Source organism: Ursus arctos, unplaced genomic scaffold (assembly GCF_023065955.2).
Source record: "Ursus arctos isolate Adak ecotype North America unplaced genomic scaffold, UrsArc2.0 scaffold_37, whole genome shotgun sequence".
NCBI classification, from domain to species: Eukaryota; Metazoa; Chordata; class Mammalia; order Carnivora; family Ursidae; genus Ursus; species Ursus arctos.
In genome coordinates this window covers 26,108,425-26,129,783 of record NW_026623053.1, presented here as the reverse complement: position 1 = coordinate 26,129,783, position 21,359 = coordinate 26,108,425, and the positions used below count along the sequence as shown (strand labels likewise).

Below are 21,359 nucleotides of genomic sequence, written 5' to 3'. Positions count from 1 at the left end.
TTTTATTGATTCTCTCAAAGAACCAGCTTTTAGTCCTGTTGATCTGCTCTACTGTACTTCTGGTTTCTAATTCATTGATTTCTGCTCTAATCTTGGTCAACTGCTTCCTCGTGAGTGGATTAGGCCTGTCCCTCTGTTGCTGTTCCAGCTTCTTGAGGTGAGAATATAAAAACTGCATTTTAGATTTTTCTATTCTTTTGAGTGAGGCATGGATGGCTATGTATTTCCCCCTTAGGACTGCCTTTGCAGTATCCCATAGGTTTTAACCAGAGACGTAAAGGATCTATATTCTAGAAACTATAAATCACTCTTGAAAGACATTGAGGAAGACACAAAAAGATGGAAAAATATTCCATGCTCATGGATCGGAAGAATTAACATAGTTAAAATGTCCATGCTACCCAGAGCAATCTACACTTTCAATGCTATCCCGATCAAAATACCAATGACATTTTTCAAAGAACTGGAACAAATAGTCCTTAAATTTGTATGGAATCAGAAAAGACCCCGAATCTCCAAGGAACTGTTGAAAAGGAAAAACAAAGCTGGGGGCATCACAATGCTGGATTTCGAGCTATACTACAAAGCTGTGATCACAAAGACAGCATGGTACTGGCACAAAAACAGACATATAGACCAATGGAACAGAATAGAGAACCCAGAAATGGACCCTCGGCTCTTTGGGCAACTAATCTTTGATAAAGCAGGAAAAAACATCTGGTGGAAAAAAGACAGTCTCTTCAATAAATGGTGCTGGGAAAACTGGACAGCTACATGCAAAAGAATGAAACTTGATCACTCTCTCACACCATACACAAAGATAAACTCCAAATGGATGAAAGACCTCGATGTGAGACAGGAATCCATCAAAATTCTAGAGAACATAGGCAGCAACCTATACAAAATCGGCCAAAGCAACATTTTTCATGACACATCTCCAAAGGCAAGAGAAACAAAAGATAAAATGAACTTATGGGACTTCATCAAGATAAAAAGCTTCTGCACAGCCAAGGAAACAGTCAAAAAAACTAAGAGGCAGCCCACGGAATGGGAGAAGATATTTGCAAATGACACTACAGATAAAAGACTGGTATCCAAGATCTACAAAGAACTCTCAAACTCAATACACGAGAAACAAATAAATCATAAAATGGGCAGAAGATATGAACAGACACTTTTCCAATGATGACATACAAATGGCTAACAGACACATGAAAAAATGTTCAAAATCATTAGCCATCAGGGAAATTCAAATCAAAACCACACTGAGATACCACCTTATGCCAGTTAGAATGGCAAAAATAGACAAGGCAAGAAACAACAATTGTTGGAGAGGATGTGGAGAAAGGAGATCCCTCCTACATTGTTGGTGGGAATACAAGTTGGTACAGCCACTCTGGAAAACAGTGTGGAGGTCCCTTAAAAAGTTAAAAATTGAGCTACCCTATGACCCAGCCATTGCACTACTGGGTGTTTACCCCAAAGATACAGACGTAGTGAAGAGAAGGGCCATATGCACCCCAATGTTCATAGCAGCATTGTCCACAATAGCTAAATCATGGAAGGAGCCAAGATGCCCTTCAACAGATGACTGGATTAAGAAGGTGTGGTCCATATATACAATGGAATATTACTCAGCAATCAGAAAGAACGAGTTCTCAACATTTTCTACAACATGGACGGCACTGGAGGAGATAATGCTAAGTGAAATAAGTCAAGCAGAGAAAGACAACTATCATATGATTTCTCTCATCTATGGAACATAAGAACTAGGAAGATCGGTAGGGGAAGAAAGGGATAAAGAAAGGGGGGGTAATCAGAAGAGGGAATGAAACATGAGAGACTATGGACTCTGAGAAACAAACTGAGGGCTTCAGAGGGGAGGGCGGGTGGGGGAATGGGATAGACCGGTGATGGGTAGTAAGGAGGGCACGTATTGCATGGTGCACTGGGTGTTATACACAACTAATGAATCATCGAACTTCACATGGGAAACCGGGGATGTACTGTATGGTGACTAACATAATATAATAAAAAAACATTAAAAAAAGAAAAGACACTACTTTTCCACTTAGTTAAACTCAAATAGTGAAAATATAATTTTTTGCTCACTTATTATAGATCTCTCTTCAATTTATTAAATCCAGGTTTTAGTTCATTTCTAATTGAGGAAAGCATTTTCCAACAAAATTTTGGGGAAATTTTATTATGTTTATATGTAAAATATGGTGGGACCATATTAGGGAACAGGTTCACCTTTAGATTAGACTTAATAATACGCAATAAATCAAGGGCGATATGGAGGTAAAATGAGAGGATGTGTGCTGTTTGCTAAAACGACTCATGCAAGGTAGAACAGTGTTTATCTTTCTTAATCTGAATAGTAACCAGAAAGGAGTGTGTATGTTGGGGAGGAACTGGGGATTGCTAGTTCTCTTTGTTTTATCTAGATGCTGTTTCCACAAATGTTCTCAGCTTAAGAAAACGCATTTTGCTCTGTGCTTACAGTACTTGCAGTTTTCTGTATGTATACTGAAATTCCATGAACATTTTAAAAAACAAATAAGTTGTCTAAATCAAGTATGGTAAATACTGGTATTTATTGAAGTTGGGTGACAGTTGCAGCATTATTCACAATAGCCAACAAATGTCAGAACCTAAATGTTTATCAACAGATGAATGGATAAAATATTATATCTATATATGCATATATACATATAAATGTATATGCATACATATATGCATATATATAAAAGGAAATATCATTCGGTCTTAACAAATAGGAGACGCTACTTTTGCGACAACATGGATGAATCTGGAGGACACTATGCAAAGTGAAACAAGCCAGACACCAAAAGAAAAAAAAAAACAAGTTTTATGGGTAATCTAAAAAAGTCAAATCTGTGAAAGCAGAGCATAGAAAGAACAGTGGTTAGTAGCAGCTGGGGGTGGGGAGGAGAAATGGGGAGATGTTCGTTAAAGGATATAAAGTTTCGATTATTATGTAGGATGAATAAGTCTAGAGATGTACAGCGTGATGACTATAGTTAATAAAACTGTACTGAATACTATAAATTTGCTAAGAGTAGTTTTAGGTACTCTCATCACCAAAAATAATGATAACTGTGAGGAGAGGCTATGGTTTTAGTTTGAATGTAGTAATCATTTCATTATGTATATGTATACAAAATCATCATGTTGCACATCTTAAAGTACGTACTTAGTATTAAAAATAAGATAAAGACTAAAAGAGGAATTGGACGACAGAATATGTATTCATACTCTACATTTAAAATTTTAAAGTATTGTAGAATTTGCAAAATAAAAAGATTTTTTTACTATTTATTTATTTATATATTTATTTGTTTATTTTAACTTTAAGTGGGCTCCATGTCCAGCATTGAGCCCAACGTGGGGCTGGAAGTCCTAACCCTGAGATCAAGCCCTGCACTGAGATCAAGACCTGAGCTGAGGGGCGCCTGGGTGGCACAGCGGTTAAGCGTCTGCCTTCGGCTCAGGGCGTGATCCTGGAGTTCTGGGATCGAGCCCCACATCAGGCTCCTCTGCTGGGAGCCTGCTTCTTCCTCTCCTGCTCCCCTGCTGTGTTCCCTCTCTCGCTGGCTGTCTCTCTGTCACATAAATAAATAAAATCTTTAAAAAAAAAAAAAAAAAAAAAAAAAAAAAAAGACCTGAGCTGAAATCAAGAGTTGGAGGCTTAACTGACTGAGTCACCCAGGCACCCCAAAATAAAATTTTTTAAATGACACCAGGCAGATAATTAATTCAGCAACTGTTGTTGACTTCCTGGCATGAAGATTTTACATGGAAAATTAACACTATTATAATTGTGTAAAACAATGTCTTGGGAGGAAAAAAAGAAAACACTTAAAAAAAATGGCTTGGGGGGCGCCTGGGTGGCACAGCGGTTAAGCGTCTGCCTTCGGCTCAGGGCGTGATCCTAGCGTTATGGGATCGAGCCCCACATCAGGCTCTTCCGCTATGAGCCTGCTTCTTCCTCTCCCATTTCCCCTGCTTGTGTTCCCTCTCTCGCTGGCTGTCTCTATCTCTGTCAAATAAATAAATAAAATCTTTAAAAAAAAAAATGGCTTGGAACAAACATTTGGTGAAACACCATATGCCTTGATTGATGCCTCTCCCTACTATTTATTTGTTATCACATATACCTCTGGGACTTTCCTCCTTTTTTAGGTGGGGTTCCCCTAAAAGCAATACCAGGTCCCAGGAAGCACTATTAGGAAAGTGAGAACAGAAAGGGAAGAAAGTCAATAAAAGATGTGTTCATGAATGGGCACTGCTGTGGACAAGTAGGGCTCAGACTCACTGACTATTCTCTGAGAGAATTTTCCCATCGAGGAGTGAAGAAACCGAGGTATTTATCTACCAACAAATGTCCCTTATTGTTTGAAGGTTGCTTCTGTGGGTATCAATTCCCCCACGTCTCTGACCTGCTCCTTGGCCGAATTTATGTGTTTCTACAGCAACAGAGAGCCTTCAGGCTGAGGTGATTGAGGTAGGAAGCTATTCATTCATTGAATGAATTCTTCATTAAAACTGCAGGTGACCTGTCGGGTGGACCAAGACACTAAGGCCAGAGCCTTAGACAAATACTACATTTTCCTATGTTTAGGTTTAAAAAAACATTTGGAATGGATTAATATCATGACCCATCTAATAACTTTTAATTCACGCTTTGTGGTTTTGATTCCTTTTCTTTAGTACAAAGTTGATAAAAAATAAAATAGAAATTTAGAACATATTGAGTACAGGGATTTTGTGTGCCTTCATGGTTCTGAGTATTTTCTCCAAGATTTTGAAATAAGAATTCTCCCACTTTCAAAGCTGATGACATGTGCTGAATCCACTTCCATTTCATCTCTGTGGCTCTAGAGTGAGATTTGTATTCTAAAAGATTTCACCTGTGATTCCATCGTTCTCTTTATAATTCTCTTGTAAGCAATAAGGGCAGTTTCATTAACAGAATTCAAAATAACCTAAGGAATACAGACCAAGGAAAATCCGTTATGACTACCAAGTAACATTATGAAGAGGGATACCACCCCTTTGAGGCTTGCCTACATATTAGAAGTACAGAAAATAACTTAAAGTGAAGTAAGTTTAGAAAAGTCAATGTGATAATCCCCATTTAAATAACATGTGGCTAATAGGCACTAATGCAACCTCTTTCCTATGGGAAACATGCAGAAAAAGATAAAAATTAATAAATAACTAAAACACTTAACCTTAGGCTAGAATCTGGGAGAAGCTGGCATACTTAGAATATAAATAGTAGTTGAGGGGGAAAAAAAGAAAGGAAGGAAGAAACCTACTGTGAATTTAATTCTTGACTAAAGTTAAGAGATTGACTGAAAGAAAAAAAAAAAAAACTAAGAAAGATGCTTTATCTGTTCCCCAACTAAATGGCACATTTCAGGAGCTATTTGCAGAGCAAGACTACAAAACATGCATTCTGGAAAGTATAGCTCACTACGAGTGAGCGCTGAAGAGGGGACAGACATTAAAAAAAAAAAAAAAAAAGGGAAGAAATCCTGTTGCTGCATGCTGGACATATCATCTTTACCTATTTCCTTGGTTTAGAATCAGAAAAGCAGATTATGCAAGTAGTAGAAAAATCCCGTGACGTAATGGAGAATTGCATGGCCTGCTCCTTCTTAAGGCTCCAGCTGTCTGCCCCTTACTATGACTCCCAGAAGTGCATTTCCCCATCACTCAAGTCGAAAGGGAGTGGGACCCAAGAAAATCTACAGTTTAAGAAAATTACATCCTGATAGATCTAAACTCTCTTTAAGAAAAATCATCAGCATTGGGCTAATATAAAATTACTGCAGCAGAAGAGAAAGGGACTAGCACAAAGACGAGCACATCTCTGACAATAATTTATTGCAAGATCCAGAAGAAAATTACAATTACTTAGTTGAAAAGGCTTAGGGCCTTGCCAGTGTCAGGCGAAGACATAAGAAACTACGGGATGAAGAAAAGAAAGCAATAAATGAGCTATCCAAGGGCTTTAAGGACAATTATAAATTAGTGATAAAGATAAAATTTCCATTTGACCCCGGTGTGGATATCCACTCTTGTGGAAAATCAAAGCAGTGATGTGGACCAGAAGCATGGGAAGTTTTCTCAGAACACAGAGAAGAATGACAGATTTGGTGAAAGAAAGTGAATACTCATGTCTTATATATATCAGAATGAATGCATGTGGAGAGGGAAAAAAAAAGAGTAAAGATAAAGCCAAGAGTAGTTATTCCCCAAAGAGTATAACCAGTCTAAACAGAGAAGATATAAATAAGAGAAAACATTTCAGGGGTGAGTAAGGACTTACCACATATAAGGTATAATTCCTGGGAAAAATCTTTATCCAGATACATCCTGATAAAATATGTGAATCAGCAACGTGAAGCAAAAACACTGAAACCACCTAGGGAGGAAAAACAAAGGTCTATAGTGAATAAAAAAATCAAGTGTGCCACAGAGCTGTCCTCTGCAGTAATAAATGATAAAATACATTGGTGCAACGGGCATCAAAATATTATTAAAATATAGAACATGTAAATAATCTAATTAAGAAGGTTGGTTTTATATATTTATATATAAAACTTTGTATCTTACATTTAAGATTCACAGTTATTTTCAGAGTCCATAAAATATTTATCTGGAAAAGATCTTCTAAATGGTCACAAGGAAAACTTCAACAAACATAAAAAAGTAGAAATTGTATAGTCTACATTGTCTTAGTATGCAATAATTAACATGGCAGATAATTAATCACAGGCAAATATTTAAAAACTTTTCCTTGGCATCTCCTTACTTAACTAATAATTCAAGACTATAATTATTGCAAAACTAACAAAAGAGACAACATGCCATGTCAAAAACAGAATGAAACAGCCAATTCTATACTCAGGACAAGATGTCAAAATCTAAATACTTTCATCAGTAAATAGGTAAGAATAAACATAAACTAATTATTCAGTCTAAGAAGCTTAAACTGATATGCCAAATTTATCCCAATTAATTTAAGGGATAGGAATAAGGAGAGATGAAAGCTAACACAATACTTAACTAGTTGAGTATTGGCATAATTGACAAATTTGAAAGCTAGTAGATTGAAGGGACAAAAAAAGATGAAAAGTCGAGAACTCACAAAACATATACACTCATATACATACACACGAAGAAAAAAAAGTACAAGTTTTGAGAACGAAAAAAGAGATGTAAACATAGATTTACAGGAGCTATTTATTAAATTTTAGACTGTGCGACTCATGTAATTATATTTTAGTAATCATTCAGAAATACATGAGTTACTATGATGCCACCAATCGAATACACTAACAGGGAAAACCCTTCAAAAATATGCAGGTCCAGATGACTAGCAGGTGAGCTCTTTTGAACCTTTGTATGATAATTTCTATGATACTCTGGAGCTCATAAAAATTGTAAACTTCCCAGGTAACCTAAAAAAGAAATTTCAGACAAGTTTCAAATAGGAATATAAATACAAGAAGATTCTAACTAAAATTATTAGTAACTCTAGTACTTTATTGAAGCCTTTTTTTTTAAAAAAAGATTTTATTTATTTATTTGACAGAAAGAGAGAGAGAAAGCACACAAGCAGGGAAAGTGGGAGAGGGAGAAGCAGGCTCCCTGCTGAGCAGGGAGTCAGATGCAGGACTCAATCACAGGATCATGACCTGAGCTGAAGGCAGATGCTTAACGGACTGAGCCACGCAGGCGCCCCTATTGAAGTCTTAATACGGTATTAACAAGTGTGGGGTTTTTTCCTGATACACAAAGGTATTTCAACATAAAGCCCTCTGTGCCTTAGTTCCCTCATCTACGAACTGAATAATGAAATGTTCCTCTACTCTGTACTGTGATTTCAAAGATTGAGTGCATTAAGTTTAAATGGTTTAGATATTTTTTTTATACATATCCTATTGGTTGTATTTCTCAGGAGAACGCTGACTAATAGATTATCACAAGAAATCTAAGTTTAAAATTATCATAAAATAATTATAACTTATACCGTAAAGGCATTTGGTTAAATTTATTAGCCATGCACACTGGGTGAGTTAGGTGGCAGTGGGGTGGCGGGGGGAAGGTCAGGAAAAACCAAACCTACAACCAGAAACAATAGCACAAAATCTTTAAACTAGGAACTGTATAGCCATTTGAAGCCAATACTCAATGGCATCCTGAACTGTGAAACACTGGAAGCACTCCAATTAAATTCTGAAATATGTTATCACTAACATTTTTCAGTTTTATGACAGAAGTCACTGCCAATAAAACCTCACAAAAAAGGAGGAGTGGGGACTCATGACTCCTGAAGAAGAATCAATAAACATTATCACTATTGGCAGATTATATGATTGTTTCACTAACTGATAAATTCAACATAACTGAAAAAACAAACAGACCTAAGAAGCAATTTCAGCTGGTTATCAAACGAATATACAAAATTAAATAACTCTCCTACCTACCAACAGTAACCACTTAGAAAACGTAATTTTAAAAATTTCTCATTAATAAGGTATAAGGTATAAATTTCCAAAATATGTAAGGCATATATAAACAAAACCACAAAATAGTATCACAACCTTTAAAGAGCCTAAATGAATTCAGAAACAATCCATGTTCATAGGTGTGAACCATGAAAATTGTTTGTTCAAATCAAAACTATGATGAGATCCCACCTCACACCTGTCAGAATGGCTAGAATAAACAACACAGGAAAGGGGAACCCTCTTACACATGGGGGAAGGCAAACTGGTGCAGCCACTGTGGAAAACAGTATGGAGCGTCCCCAAAGAGTTATAAATAGAACTACCCTATGGCCCAGCAATTGAACTACTAGGTATTTACCCAAAGGATACAAAAAAACTGATTCAAAGGGACACGTGCAACCTGATGTTTATAGCTGCATTATCAACAAAGCCAAATTATGGAAAGATCCCAAGTGCCCAACAACTGATGAATGGATAAAGAATAGGTGGGATATATATTCCATCACAATGGAATATTATTCAGCCATTAAAAAGAATGAAATCTTGCCATTTGTGATGACATGTCTGGAGGTAGAGTGCATTATGCTAAGCAAAATAAGCCAGTCAGAGAAAACCAAATACCACATGATTTCACTCATATGTAGAATTTAAGAAACAAAACAGATGAACATAGGGGAAAGAAAAAAAAGAGAGAGAGGGAGGCAAACCATAAGAGACTCTTAGCTATAGAGAACAAACTGGGCTGCTGGAGGGCAAGTAGGCAGGGGATGGGCTACATGGGTGATGGGGATTAAGGAGGGCACTTGTAATGAGCACTGGGTGTTGTGTGTGTTGTGATGAATCACAGAATTCTACTACTGAAACTAATATTACACTATATGTTAAGTAACTAGAATTGAAATAAAAACTTGAAACATAAAAAAAAGAAACTAAAAAAATAAATAAACTCTGAAGTTGACTGTTAATTTTGTATGACCAGTACCCAGACTGATTCATTCATTCATAACCATGTCCAGTATACTTGTTGACTACAGACCCTTTTCCTTCTTGGGATAGTCTCTCTCTTTCTTTCTCTCTCTCTCAATCTCTTTCTATTTCTCTTTGTAGCTCTCTGAGTTGTCTAGAAGCTTCCCCCTACATAGCGAACAAAACCTTCTTTTTACATTGGCCTGTGGAGTTCTTCGTGAATTGGTCCCTAACTACTTTCCAGAAAGCTATCTTCCTGTTCTTTCAATGCATTAGACTCCAAGAACCCTTGTTTTTCCCCGTGTCTGTAAATCTCTCCTCACATCTTTACTTGGTGGGCCTTTTGTCTTTCAGGTCTATCTCAAAATCCATTTCCTGTTGATAATATCTAATATAGTCCCCAATCTTTTCATACTTTATTACATCACCTTTTTTTTAAGTACTTACTGCAATCTGCAATTATCCCTATGGTTTGTTTGTTTGATTATTGGTTATTATCTGTCTCATCCCATTAGAATGTAAGCTTTTGAAACAAACCAAATGCTCAACAAAAGGAGCTTAGTTAGATAATTCCATTGCATCCACACATTGGGGGTGTTGTTAAGTCATTAAGAATGCTACTAAAGGGGCAGCTGGGTGGCTCGGTAGGTTAAGTATCCAACTCTAGATTTCAGCTCAGGTCATGATCTCAGGGTTCTGGGATTGAGCCCCAGGTGGGGCTCTGTGCTCAACGCAGGGTCTGCATGTGATTCTCTCTCTCCGTCTCCTTCCTCTTCTGCCCCTCCCCTCATTTGCACTCCGCTCTCTCTCTCCCTCTCTTTCTCTCATAAATAAATAAATAAATAAAACCTTTTAAAAAAGTCCTTCTAAAGATGATCATTTATTGCCAAGGAAATATGTCACTCTATATTGAATGAAAAAGAAAGGATACAAAACAGGTAAAGAAATGTATGTCTATGTAACAATTATCCCTTTTCCAAAGCCTAACCAAAAAATTTATTGTTTCAGGGCATGAGAGTTAGGGTATATGCTCTTTTCAGAATTTTTCATTAGGAAGAGAAATTTTTTATTAACATTTTTAGCAACATTTTTTAGCAAATTTCAGCATGTCGAAAAATGGGCATTTGCACCAAATAAGCTGCATTACACATTAAGGAGTTACAGAATTGAGTTTGGTATGGTCAAACCATACTTTTTAAAAATAAAATAATATGGAAGAGAAAGGAATAGAATAGAATAGAATAGAACATATCAAAATACTTTGGTACAAAGGGTAATTGTATTATGAATAAAAATGTGTTTTGGGTTTATGTATGTGTACTGAGTCAGGAAAAAATATATTTATTATGGTGGAGTTGAGGTAAATACATGGCAGGAAAAGAAAGTTTGAAAACTGCTGCTGTGAGTTTTACTTAAGGGCGGGGTAGATGGGAAAAAGAAGAAAATTCCTCTCTCTTGGTTATAGGAGAGTAAGAAAAAGAAGGGGAGAGAGAAGTATGAGAGGGTTTCTTCTATCCCAGGCTTTTGCTTAGTAGAGGAGTGCTGTTAGATACATGGAGAACAGAGGACAGAGCTACCTCTGCTTCTATTCTTTTCCAGGAGATCCCAGGCTTCCCACCTATAACTGGGAGTAGCTGCATCAAAGTGAACTTGGAATAGGAGAACTTCAAATCTAGTTTTCCTGGTTCTCTCTGGTTTCCTGAGAAAGGGCATGATCACCTACAGGTTTTTTTTTTTAAGATTTTATTTACTTATTTGACACAGAGAGAGAGACAGCCGGTGAGAGAGGGAACACAAGCAGGGGGAGTGGGAGAGGAAGAAGCAGGCTCCCAGTGGAGGAGCCTGATGTGGGGCTCAATCCCAGAACCCTGGGATCACGCTCTGAGCTGAAGGCAGACGCTTAAGGACTGAGCCACCCAGGCGCCCCTGATCACCTACATTTTAACAAGAACTATTCCACTTAGCTCTCATGATTACTATCCTGAGTAACACATGCACTACTGATGTCGGTTGATTTGTCCAAGCTAGCAAAGTGTGATTCCATAAATATTTAGAAGAAAACTTCCTAAAGGCAAGGATTTGGATAGCAGCCCCAGAGGGTTCAGCCAAATAGTTTTTGTGTAGACTCTTGCCCAAGACACAACTGTAAGCTCCTGCATTTGTTTCTTATGGCTGTTGTAACAAAGTACCACAAGGTGGGTGGCTTGTAACAACAGAAATTTATCCTCTTAACACTTCTTGAAGCTAGAAGTCCAAAATCAAGGTGTCAGCAGGGCCATGCTATCTCTGAAGGCACCAGGAGAGAATCTGCTCTTTGCCTTTCTTGTTTTTTTTTTTTTTTTTTAAGATTTTATTTATTTATTTGACAGAGAGAGACAGCAAGAGAGCGAGGGAACACAAGCAGGGGGAGTGGGAGAGGAAGAAGCAGGCTCCCAACGGAGGAGCCTGATGTGGGGCTCGATCCTAGAGCACCGGATCACGCCCTGAGCCAAAGGCAGATGCTTAAGGACTGCGCCACCCAGGCACGCCTGCTCTTTGCCTTTCTCTTAGCTCTTGGTATTGTCAGCAGTCCTCCACCTTCCTCAACTTGTACATGCATCACTCTGGTCTCTGCCTCTGTTGTTGCATGGTATTCTCTGTGTGTGTGTGTTTCTGTGCCTTCTTTTCTTCTAAGGACATCAATCAAATTGGATTAAGGGCCCACCCTCCTTCAGGATGACCTCATCTTAACTAATAACGTCTGTGACAACTGTACTTCCAAATGAGGTCAAGGTTTGGGATTCTGAGAACACAAAAATTTGAAGGGACACTATCCAACCTAGTACAGCTCCTTGTGCCCTTGTATCTTGTGCCCTCCTCTATCTTGTGCCCTCCTCTATCTTGTATTCTTCCTGGTTAACCCTCAGACGACTTAGCCACATGTTTGTCTGGTCTTATTTTCCTTGCCAGTTTGGTGGCATGCTGGGATATTTGCCTGTTCAATTTCCTAATTGCCACTTTCCTACCCACAGGGTTTTTTTTTTTTTTTTTTTTTTTTTTTGTCCCTCCTTCAAGGCACCTGTCATGAATTTCCCCTGGAAACCTCCAACCCGCCACTTCTTTGGGTCAGCTCCCAAACTTTGAACTTGGATAATAATATTTTGCTTCCTTGAGCCACCCATAATAGACAGGACCTGGTCCTACCTCCTTACTGACTTATTTATAGAGGATTGGGGTATACGGCTTTAACTAATATTTTGAAATATTATCTTATATTCAACTTGTTTCTGATTTCCTGTAATTCTTGCTGTGCTAAGGTTCTACAATTATCGAAGCCGAGCATACCTTCAGGGAAAGGGCAGAAACCAGGGAAAAAAGTAGTGTCAGGTATTCGAAAGAAAAAAGGTTTTTTTGGGGGAAGACCTAGGCTTTAAATTATTAAGCTCTAGCTTGGAGAATTCAGACCACAGCAGTTTTTCTATAAAGCACGGAGAAAGGAGAATGCAAGATTCAAATGACTTTCATTTTTCCCTTTGCAAGGATACTCAGCTTCCCTCTGGCCTGGTGGGAGGCTTACAGCCAGGGAGACCCAGAGAGAGGAAGGAAAAAGAGATGGTAGAGTTGGAAGATAGGGATATGCAGGTTCTCGAGGGGGACTTCCTTGTCTTCTCTCGTGACTGAAGGAGAGTAGACCTTCATATATTTTAGGAATTTCATAGTATAGAAAGCTAATTTTTTGAATCTTGCCTTAACTCTTGGATGAAAATGCCTCAGAGTGTGAATCAGGGAATCTACAAAGCAGTATAAAGTGCTACATGATATATTCAGGTAAAGAAAGAATGAAGAATAATACTATATGCTTTCCCAATGTGTATGGTGTGGAGATCCAGACTTTCCTGGTGGCCCCAGAGAAGAATGAGAAAGTTCTTCAATGACAAGAAGTCTGGGAGAAGCCTGAGGTCAGAATGAAGCAGGAGTTGTGTCCTTATCACTGAAAGCCACTGGGTGAAGATGTGAGCAATGAGTGCATTAAGGTAAGTGGCAGACACTCAAAGATCAAATGGAAGTCTAACAATGTTGGGTGAAAGAAGATACCTCTCTTTTTAAGGGCAAAACATGAACCAACCATTCATGGGGTGAGGACAAAGAGAAGAGCATGTGAGAGAAACCCTGAAAAACTAGGTAATTAGACAAAAGGTGCAAACTTAAAAAAAATTTTTTTTTAGAGAGAGAGAGCATGAGTGCATGCAAGGGTGAGTGGGGGAGGGGTGGGGCAGAGGGGGAGAGAGAATCCCAAGCAGGCTCCACACCCAGCACAGAGTCCAATGTGGGGCTCGATCCCTCAATCCTGAGATCATGACCTAAGCTGAAATCAAGAGTTGGACACTCAACTGACTGAACCACCAGGTGCCCCCAAATAGGCTAAATTTTAAATCAAGAAGAGGCTGTGCTTCCTTGAGTTTTTCCAACCACTAGCTGATATGAGTAGCTTGTTAAGAGGTCAAGTTTAATTATAATGTTTAAAGTTTATCGTATGGCATTATTATATTATTGTATTGGTGTTGTGATACCAAATCTTGAAAACACTACCTGACATAACCCAAATTTTCTTTCCTTTATTTCCCATTACATGTACATCTATAAATTGTTCCAAATATAGAATCATGCGGAAAGTTTTAGTTCAACTCCCTTCTAGTCCTTTATATCTTATCTGTGGCTTAATCGAATCACTTCCCTGTCAGAAACAGTGGGCTTCTGTATATTCCCACCACAAAATTGCTAATCCAACTTTGATGTTGATCTTTAGTCTAGTCTACTGGTGACCTACAAGTGTAAGTATTACTTCATACCAATCTGTTTTTAAAAGATAGTAAACCAAGCAAAATGATAAGCAGAAACTTCTGTGCGTTAATATTTAAGCTGTGGAGTTTTCCAAGGATACATCCAGGGACGTGGCACTTTCAAAAATAATCTTGAAGTAGAATTGTACTCTCAAATTTTCAAGTTTTCAGAAGATATTAAGCTATCCCTAAGTACTGAAATGCCAAGCCATTACAGATAAACCTTAGAAAGACTTCAGAATTCAGTGTGACTGGACAGAAGTGGGACGGATGAACTTTGAATGAAAGCAAGTGAACTCATGCCTTTTAGAGAAAAACACTTCATCATACTTATAAAACTAAAGGTTCTGAGCTGTTAGCTAACCTCAAAATGGAAGTGGTTCAAGTTATTGGCCCCATATACTAATGCTCTCTATCAACTAACAAGTATTACCAATAAAAATGTTAAGAGTAATAATATATAATTTGAGCACTATGTGTCAGGTGTTGAGCTATGTATCTTACGTGTGCTACTTTATTAAAAACTCTTAATAACCTTGCTCTTTTTGTTTTATGAAATAAGGGAAAAGTCAAGGTCAAACTGGCGTCAGAGATTTAAGCCCAAGGCAGTCTGATGTCAAAGCCCAGACATTTACCTACGACGTTACACTGCCCCGAACGGAACATCTTCTACTCTGGAACAAATCTGCATCTTTTCTGTTCCTGAAATAGTGTCAGAATCGAGGGAGACGTGCCAGAATAAGAAGAGATCTAGGGCAGGGCTACTAAAATTGTCAAGGCTATGGTATATGAGGGTAGGCTTTTAAAAAAATAATTATGGGTTCAAGATACAAACTATAGAAAACATGAGTGGTTCACAAAATCCTGGAGGTCTAGAACTACAGACTGCCATCCGTCTTAAAGAAGGAGGGCATATGAGAATGTTTTTACCAAATCTAGATTTACTATTTTTAAGCTGAAGATAGAATATCAAGACTATAAAGACCCTTGCCTCATGTTTTCTGCCTCTGCCTCTACTTTCCTTTGCCAGGTCCTCCTCACTGGCAGCCACAATATATCTGAGACCTTAGCCCCATCATCTGGTAACAAATTACCTTGGCCTCCTCTCCAAACAGTATCCATATAATCAGTCTTTCCTAAGTACCTCTTTTTTCATTTAGACCCTGGATTTGCTACCTCTGGGGATTATCCTTTGGGTATTTTGTTACTTCCGCAAGCCATATATCTCTCCTTGACTTCTCTCAGTGCATACAATGGGGATTTGATGTGCTTCTTTATTTCTAATTTAGCAGTTGCCTTTCTCATTCCCCTTTTTGTTCTCACTAAAGCCCTGTTGAGGGACAATCCTGTTTCCCCAAATGAAATCCTTGTCTCATATTTAACACCAGTGTCTGAGTTCTGCTGTTTATGAACAAGTGCCCCCTGCCTGCCTCCTGGAGATGACCAGACCCCCAGTAGTATGCTTTTGTCTCCCTGATAGTAAATCATGTCTCACTGTCATCTGAAACAGTTAATTCTAGGTGAGGCTGCTTAAGTTTTTTCTAAGCTTGCATGCTGTGACGCTATTACTTAGTAGGAGAAAATGACACTAGGTGGACAGGCATCTGGCTAGAGGAAACTTATCAGAACAGAAGATTCTGTACCCTACAGGAGTGGTTCCATTGTAGGGTTTAATCGGACCTTATTTTAATCTGGGTTAGCTTTAAAGAGAACTGGTCCATTGGGCAGTCCATAGAGGAAGTGATAGTTTGGCATCTCACATTCATGTCTGAGCCACAAAAAGACAACAACAAAAAACAAACAAACAAACAAACAAAAAAAACGGAGTTTGCCCTATCAGATTTTGGAAATATCAGAAGTAGATTTAGCTTCAGGATAAAAGGATTAGGTCAGGGGTCCGTATACACAGACAACTGAGGTATGATTCAGGGTGGGTTATAGTCCCAATAAGCTGTGATATAAACCAGGAATCTGTGATCAGGAAGAATAAAGCAAGCACAAGGAAGTGTGGGGCAACAGGTTGGGGTGTACAATTTCTGAGAGGTTACCTATATACCCCTGATGATTTCTACATTCTTGTTTGGTTTTATAAACCAGACAGGGAATAGTGTATATATGATTTAAAGGACCAGTGGGGGAAAGAGGGAGTAACCACAACAATACACAAGACCTGGTATTTGCTTTGTGGGAAGAGGCTAGGTTAGAACGAAAGGGCAGATTTGCTACTGATTTTCTGACTTTGCCCTGTTCAGCTGTATCTCCTGAGTTACTACTTTTTCTTTTTTCTGTCCCACTATCTTGGGTGAATCTTGTACCAAGCCCTGATTCTCTCCATGACATTGCCTCTCTCATGTTACCTAGGTTGAAATGTCAGGCTCATACTGGAAGATGGAGATAGAAATTAAAAAGAAACCACAGTCAATAAAACTATAACAGGTTATTAAGGTAATTAAGGTTGTCAGAGGAGAGCCCCTAAATTTTCATAGCCCTGTAATCACAAATGATTAAGCGTTCATTGCTGCTCCTCTTAGAAGAATACTCTTAAGTGGGCCCTGGCAATAATGGAATGTGGGATTCCTTTGGGCTCTATGCAATACCCAATATTCACAATGCAAAATCCAAGAAGCAGGTACTCCACAAAGTTATTTACACTGCTCCTCCTCTAGGAAAGTACTCTAATTGGGCTACAGAGTCGTCCTGGGTCTGATTTCATTGTAGCCTTTGGACCTGTCTTCTATAGAAGAACTCCTCTTCTCTCTGATAAACCATCTCCCTGCCAGTCCTTACGCCTCAGCTCAGGCTCACCACCTGGAGGCCGTTAGTAGCTAGTGCTAGGTGTGGCTGAATACATCATACTGGGTTGATCAGGGCAGATAAAAAATGCTGAGAAACAAACTGAGGGCTTCAGAGGGGAGGGGAGTGGGGGAATGGGATAGGCTGGTGATGGGTAGTAAGGAGGGCACATATTGCATGGTGCACTGGGTGTTATGCGCAACTAATGAATCATCGAACTTTACATCAAAAACCAGGGATGTACTGTATGGTGACTAACATAATAAAAAAACATTTAAAAAAATGTTGAATTTCATGCAGAAAAAAACTAAAAAAAAACGAAAAACAAAAACCTTGATTGGTTGAACTGGCCATTTGTTTCCAAAAGTTATCTATCCAGTATTTTCATAGGAACAACAACAACAACAAAAGCAAAAACCATATGAAATCCAGTGCAATTTTTATTTGCACTGTCATGTTACCCAATTAATGGCTGCATGTAAAATTTGCCACCTAGTGCCCTGGGACTTTGTTTATTTATACAATACTCAGTGTCAACAGAAGTAGTGGTGCATGTGTTGACCAACACACCCTGTCCATTATGTGTGTTTCTTAAAGGAAGGGATTCTGTCTTATGTATTTTTGAACGTTCAATATCCTGAATTAGGTCTGACCCCGAGTAGACACACCTGGCTGTTTCCTCAACTGAAATAAATTCTACAATGTTCAGGTTCTCTAAGTTCTCTCCAAGCTCCAAGTAGTTCATTCAGGGACTGCTGAGGTTTCCATGGGTGTAGGTCCCTCCCTAGGCAGGGATGATTCACTAAGTGGAAAGTAAAGGCCCTGAATTCCTGAAGCTTAGGTCCTAATGTGGAAGGTTAAGGAAAAAAAATTCTCCATTACGGATAGTCACTTAGTCTGGATTCCTTTGTAAATGAGATACACTGAGATTCTGGGATAATAAGATATTTCAATCTAGAGTCCTGCAAACAAAGAGCCTAGGATTCTATAAATAAGAGTCTCCCCCTCCTCCCCCCCAAAAAAGGATGGCGACAATACACAGGTGAAGTACTATTTGAAGAAAATGAGCAGCTAAAATCTGGAAGTGCCTCACGGACAATATACACCGTGAGCTGCCATCAGAGTTGCAGCTTACTGCCCCTTGAAGCTGCTGTGCTATACTATGCAAGAATGATTTACTTTTAAAAGACAGATTTTCAGAAACGTAAAACAATTCCCATCCCCACTCTCCCTACACGAATGACGAGGGGACTTCGTTCTCTTCAGAAATGCCACACATTGAGTTTTACTTGTAAAATGATACTTAATTCCACCCATGAAAGTGGCATTTCATAAAGAAGGAGTCCTCAACAGGATGTGAGGCACCCACTGGGACCCTCTCAACATTCTTGGTTCCTCCTATCTTGGAAACACAGAGGGTAAGCACTAGATCACACCCTATAAAGATAATATACATACTTCACTTAATTGGGCTAAAGGACCTTCGTGGAAACAATGGGGACTATTCATTTTCTAGTGCTTGGAGTTCCCTCCCCACAGCAGAAGTAGCAGGGGGAGAGGGAACTGCAGTATGTTATGCTAATCCATTATGGGAGCAGATAAATGAATATTATGCTCCAGATTCTCTATAGCAATTACTTTTGTTACACACGTATGAATGCACGTTTTTAGCTATTTTAATCACTTCCCTATCCATATGCTGTTTGAAAGGTGAAGAATATATTCAAGAAAGTGGATTGCGCGCAGGAAGTACTAATTATTGTGGTTATAAAAACAAATCTCAAACCACTACTGTATTCCCAGTTTTTCCCTATCAAAATTTGATTAAGTATTTCTACTCTGGCTCCAATGTAAATTAAAGATAACTCGAATTTTCTAACCCTTTTGTAACTATGAATTTCTTAAGCTCAATATCAGAGCTAGCTAGCTCTGCCTCAATGAGCGTCTTTCACAAAAGAGAAAAGATTTTCAAAGCAGCTAACTTTGGTAGGAGACACTGCATATTAAATAAACTAAGCTCTGAACTCCTAGCGTTTCTTCCCTAGAGAGGAGAGACACCTCAATGCCAGGATGACCACATTTCCATTTAAAAGGACGGAAATGGGGAAGAAACGGAGCCACTTCCAAGTGCTGTGGCCTGTTCTGCCCTCTAGTCAAGCAGAACGGGTCCTGGAAGACCTTGGGCGACGGGGAGGAGGTAGTGTGTTGTAATTACCCTCGTCTAGGGTGGTAGCCGGCCCTTCGGCGTGCAAGCGCAAACAGCGGCGTCAGGCTTAATAACGGTGGTCTGCCGCCGCGGAGCTCCCAGGGAGTCGGGGGAGGGCCTCGGCGGGGAAAGCTGGAGGCCGGATGCCGCCGGCCTCGCGGAGCCTCTCGGCGCTGTCCATACTGATGAGCTCCTCGGCTGCCACAGGCAGGCAGAGCGAAGGCGGAGCAGAGGAGGCAGAGGAGGCAGCGGCGGCGCGGAGGCAGGCGGCTGAGCCGCGCACCCGGCTTTGACGTCGCCCAGCTGCGGCTAGCAGCTCGCGCTCTCGGCACGTAGCGCACAACGTGACCACACACAGCCTCCCTCTCCGGCAGCCCGTCAGCCCGTCCGCCTGCTCGCGGCTTCGCCCTCCTCCTCCGCCTCCTCCCCTCGCCTCCGCGGCGCGCACCCCCGCGCACACCCCGGGATTCCGGCCGGCGTCGAGCCCTGGGCGCTCTGCCGCCCGGCCCCGCACCTCTACCGCAGCTGGGGCCCGACCGGCGGCCAGGCAGCCGGGTGTCCTCCTCAGGCGGCCGCTCCCGCGTTCGCCTCTGGATGCCAGCACTACGTTAGCCCAGGCGGGGAACCCCTTCTGCGGCTCCCTCCTCTAAACTCCCGCCTGTCCCGACCGCCCCCACCCCTCCACCTGGCGGGGGCGGCGCGGAAGCGAAGAGGACGCGCGCCGTGCCGGTGGGCACGCGTAGACGTGTGTGCGGATCCGGTCTCTGCTTGGCATTCTCCCTCTTTCGCAAGTGGCGGTGCCTGGACTCTGCTTTCGGCTCCCGGAATTGGTGCGGGCACCCGGAGCCCCCTCTTCGCTGGCGGGGCGCTAAAGGCTATTTTGGAGAACGGTGGTGGTGGCGGCGGCGGCGGCGGCAGCGGCGGCTGAGGCTGGTGCCCGAGAGAGCTCCCGACGCACACTCTGCTCCTCGTCGGTCCCTCTCCTCCTCCTCCCCCCTCCTCCCATCCCTGCTTCCCCACCCCCGTCCCCCTAGCCCCACTCCTCCTCTTCCTCCTCCTCCTCTTCCTCCTCTCCCCGCTCGGCGATGCGAGCCTGTATCGTGTAACAGGATTGGCGTTGCAATGGCAACTGATGGAATGGGGGAAGGCAAGACAGCAGGGCTGGGGGCTCCGGACTGCGGGCGGGCGGGCCGCTGCCGCCGCTTGACGCTGCTTCGGGGACCTTCGCGAGTTACTTTGTAAAGGCGAACGCAGGCGAGGAAGCCGCTGCTCGGAGCCCCGAGTCAGAGGCCACTTCCTGCTCCGCGGCTGCCCGCGTCAGGCTCGCACCGCTCGGCACCCCCGGCCCCTGGCCCGCGCCCGCCGCCAGCCCAGCGCGCCGCCGCCGTCGCTGCGGAGACTCGAGCCCGCTGCCCTCAGTGAGGAACACTTCGCCTCGCGGCCCCTTCCCATCACGCCCCCTTCTCCTCCCCGGCGTCTGCGATTTTCCCAGGCGCCCGGTGTGAGTGCGGCGTGCGTGTGAGTGTGTGTCAGGGTATTGTGTTGTGGGAGTGTGTGTGTGTGTGTGCGTGCATGAGTGTGGGGTGTGCGGGGCTCCTGCGCTCCGCTCACGGCCGCCGCCAGGGAAGGACGGACGGACGGCGCTTTCTTCTTCGGCGAGCGGTTCCCGGGCACCTCGGCTCGGCCCGGGCGCGAGTGGAGCGCGCTCGGCTGGCCGCCGGCCTCCGGAAGGTCCCGCCGCGTCCCCCCCGGGCTGGATATGTTCATGTTCACGTGAAGATGGATTTAGTGTACGGTCTCGTGTGGCTGCTGACAGTCCTCCTGGAGGGGATCTCTGGCCAAGGAGTCTACGGTGAGTGGAATCGCGACGCTATCGTGACCTTGTGATTCTTAGGCAAGATAGGCTGGCGAGCGAAAATGCACGACTCGCACCGCTCCGGGGCCCCTCCCGGCGTGGTATTTGATTTACACTTCATCACGTTATTGGGAGCGGTACGGCGGCGGAGACCGCGCTGCGGATTG

General features: G+C 41.6%; 1 protein-coding gene and 1 long non-coding RNA gene across 3 annotated transcripts in view; one reads left to right on the top strand and one right to left on the bottom strand.

Annotated features, from left to right (window-relative positions):
- The window catches only part of LOC113266184 (uncharacterized), a 112,049-nt gene extending 91,743 nt beyond the window's left edge, over nucleotides 1–20,306 (bottom strand). The window contains exons 1-2 of the long non-coding RNA XR_007189957.2: nucleotides 19,347–20,306; nucleotides 6,365–6,460 (exon numbers count right to left, since the gene is read on the bottom strand). This is a non-coding gene — a long non-coding RNA (uncharacterized LOC113266184). The remainder of the gene's footprint in view (nucleotides 1–6,364; nucleotides 6,461–19,346) is intronic.
- The window catches only part of MDGA2 (MAM domain containing glycosylphosphatidylinositol anchor 2), a 788,346-nt gene continuing 786,664 nt past the window's right edge, over nucleotides 19,678–21,359 (top strand). For both annotated transcript variants that reach the window (XR_008957193.1, XM_026513664.4), the window contains exon 1: nucleotides 19,678–21,189. Coding sequence is in view for 1 of the 2 variants with exons in the window: in XM_026513664.4 (XP_026369449.1) it covers nucleotides 20,910–21,189 (280 nt within the window). In the remaining variant the exon portion in view is untranslated. The remainder of the gene's footprint in view (nucleotides 21,190–21,359) is intronic.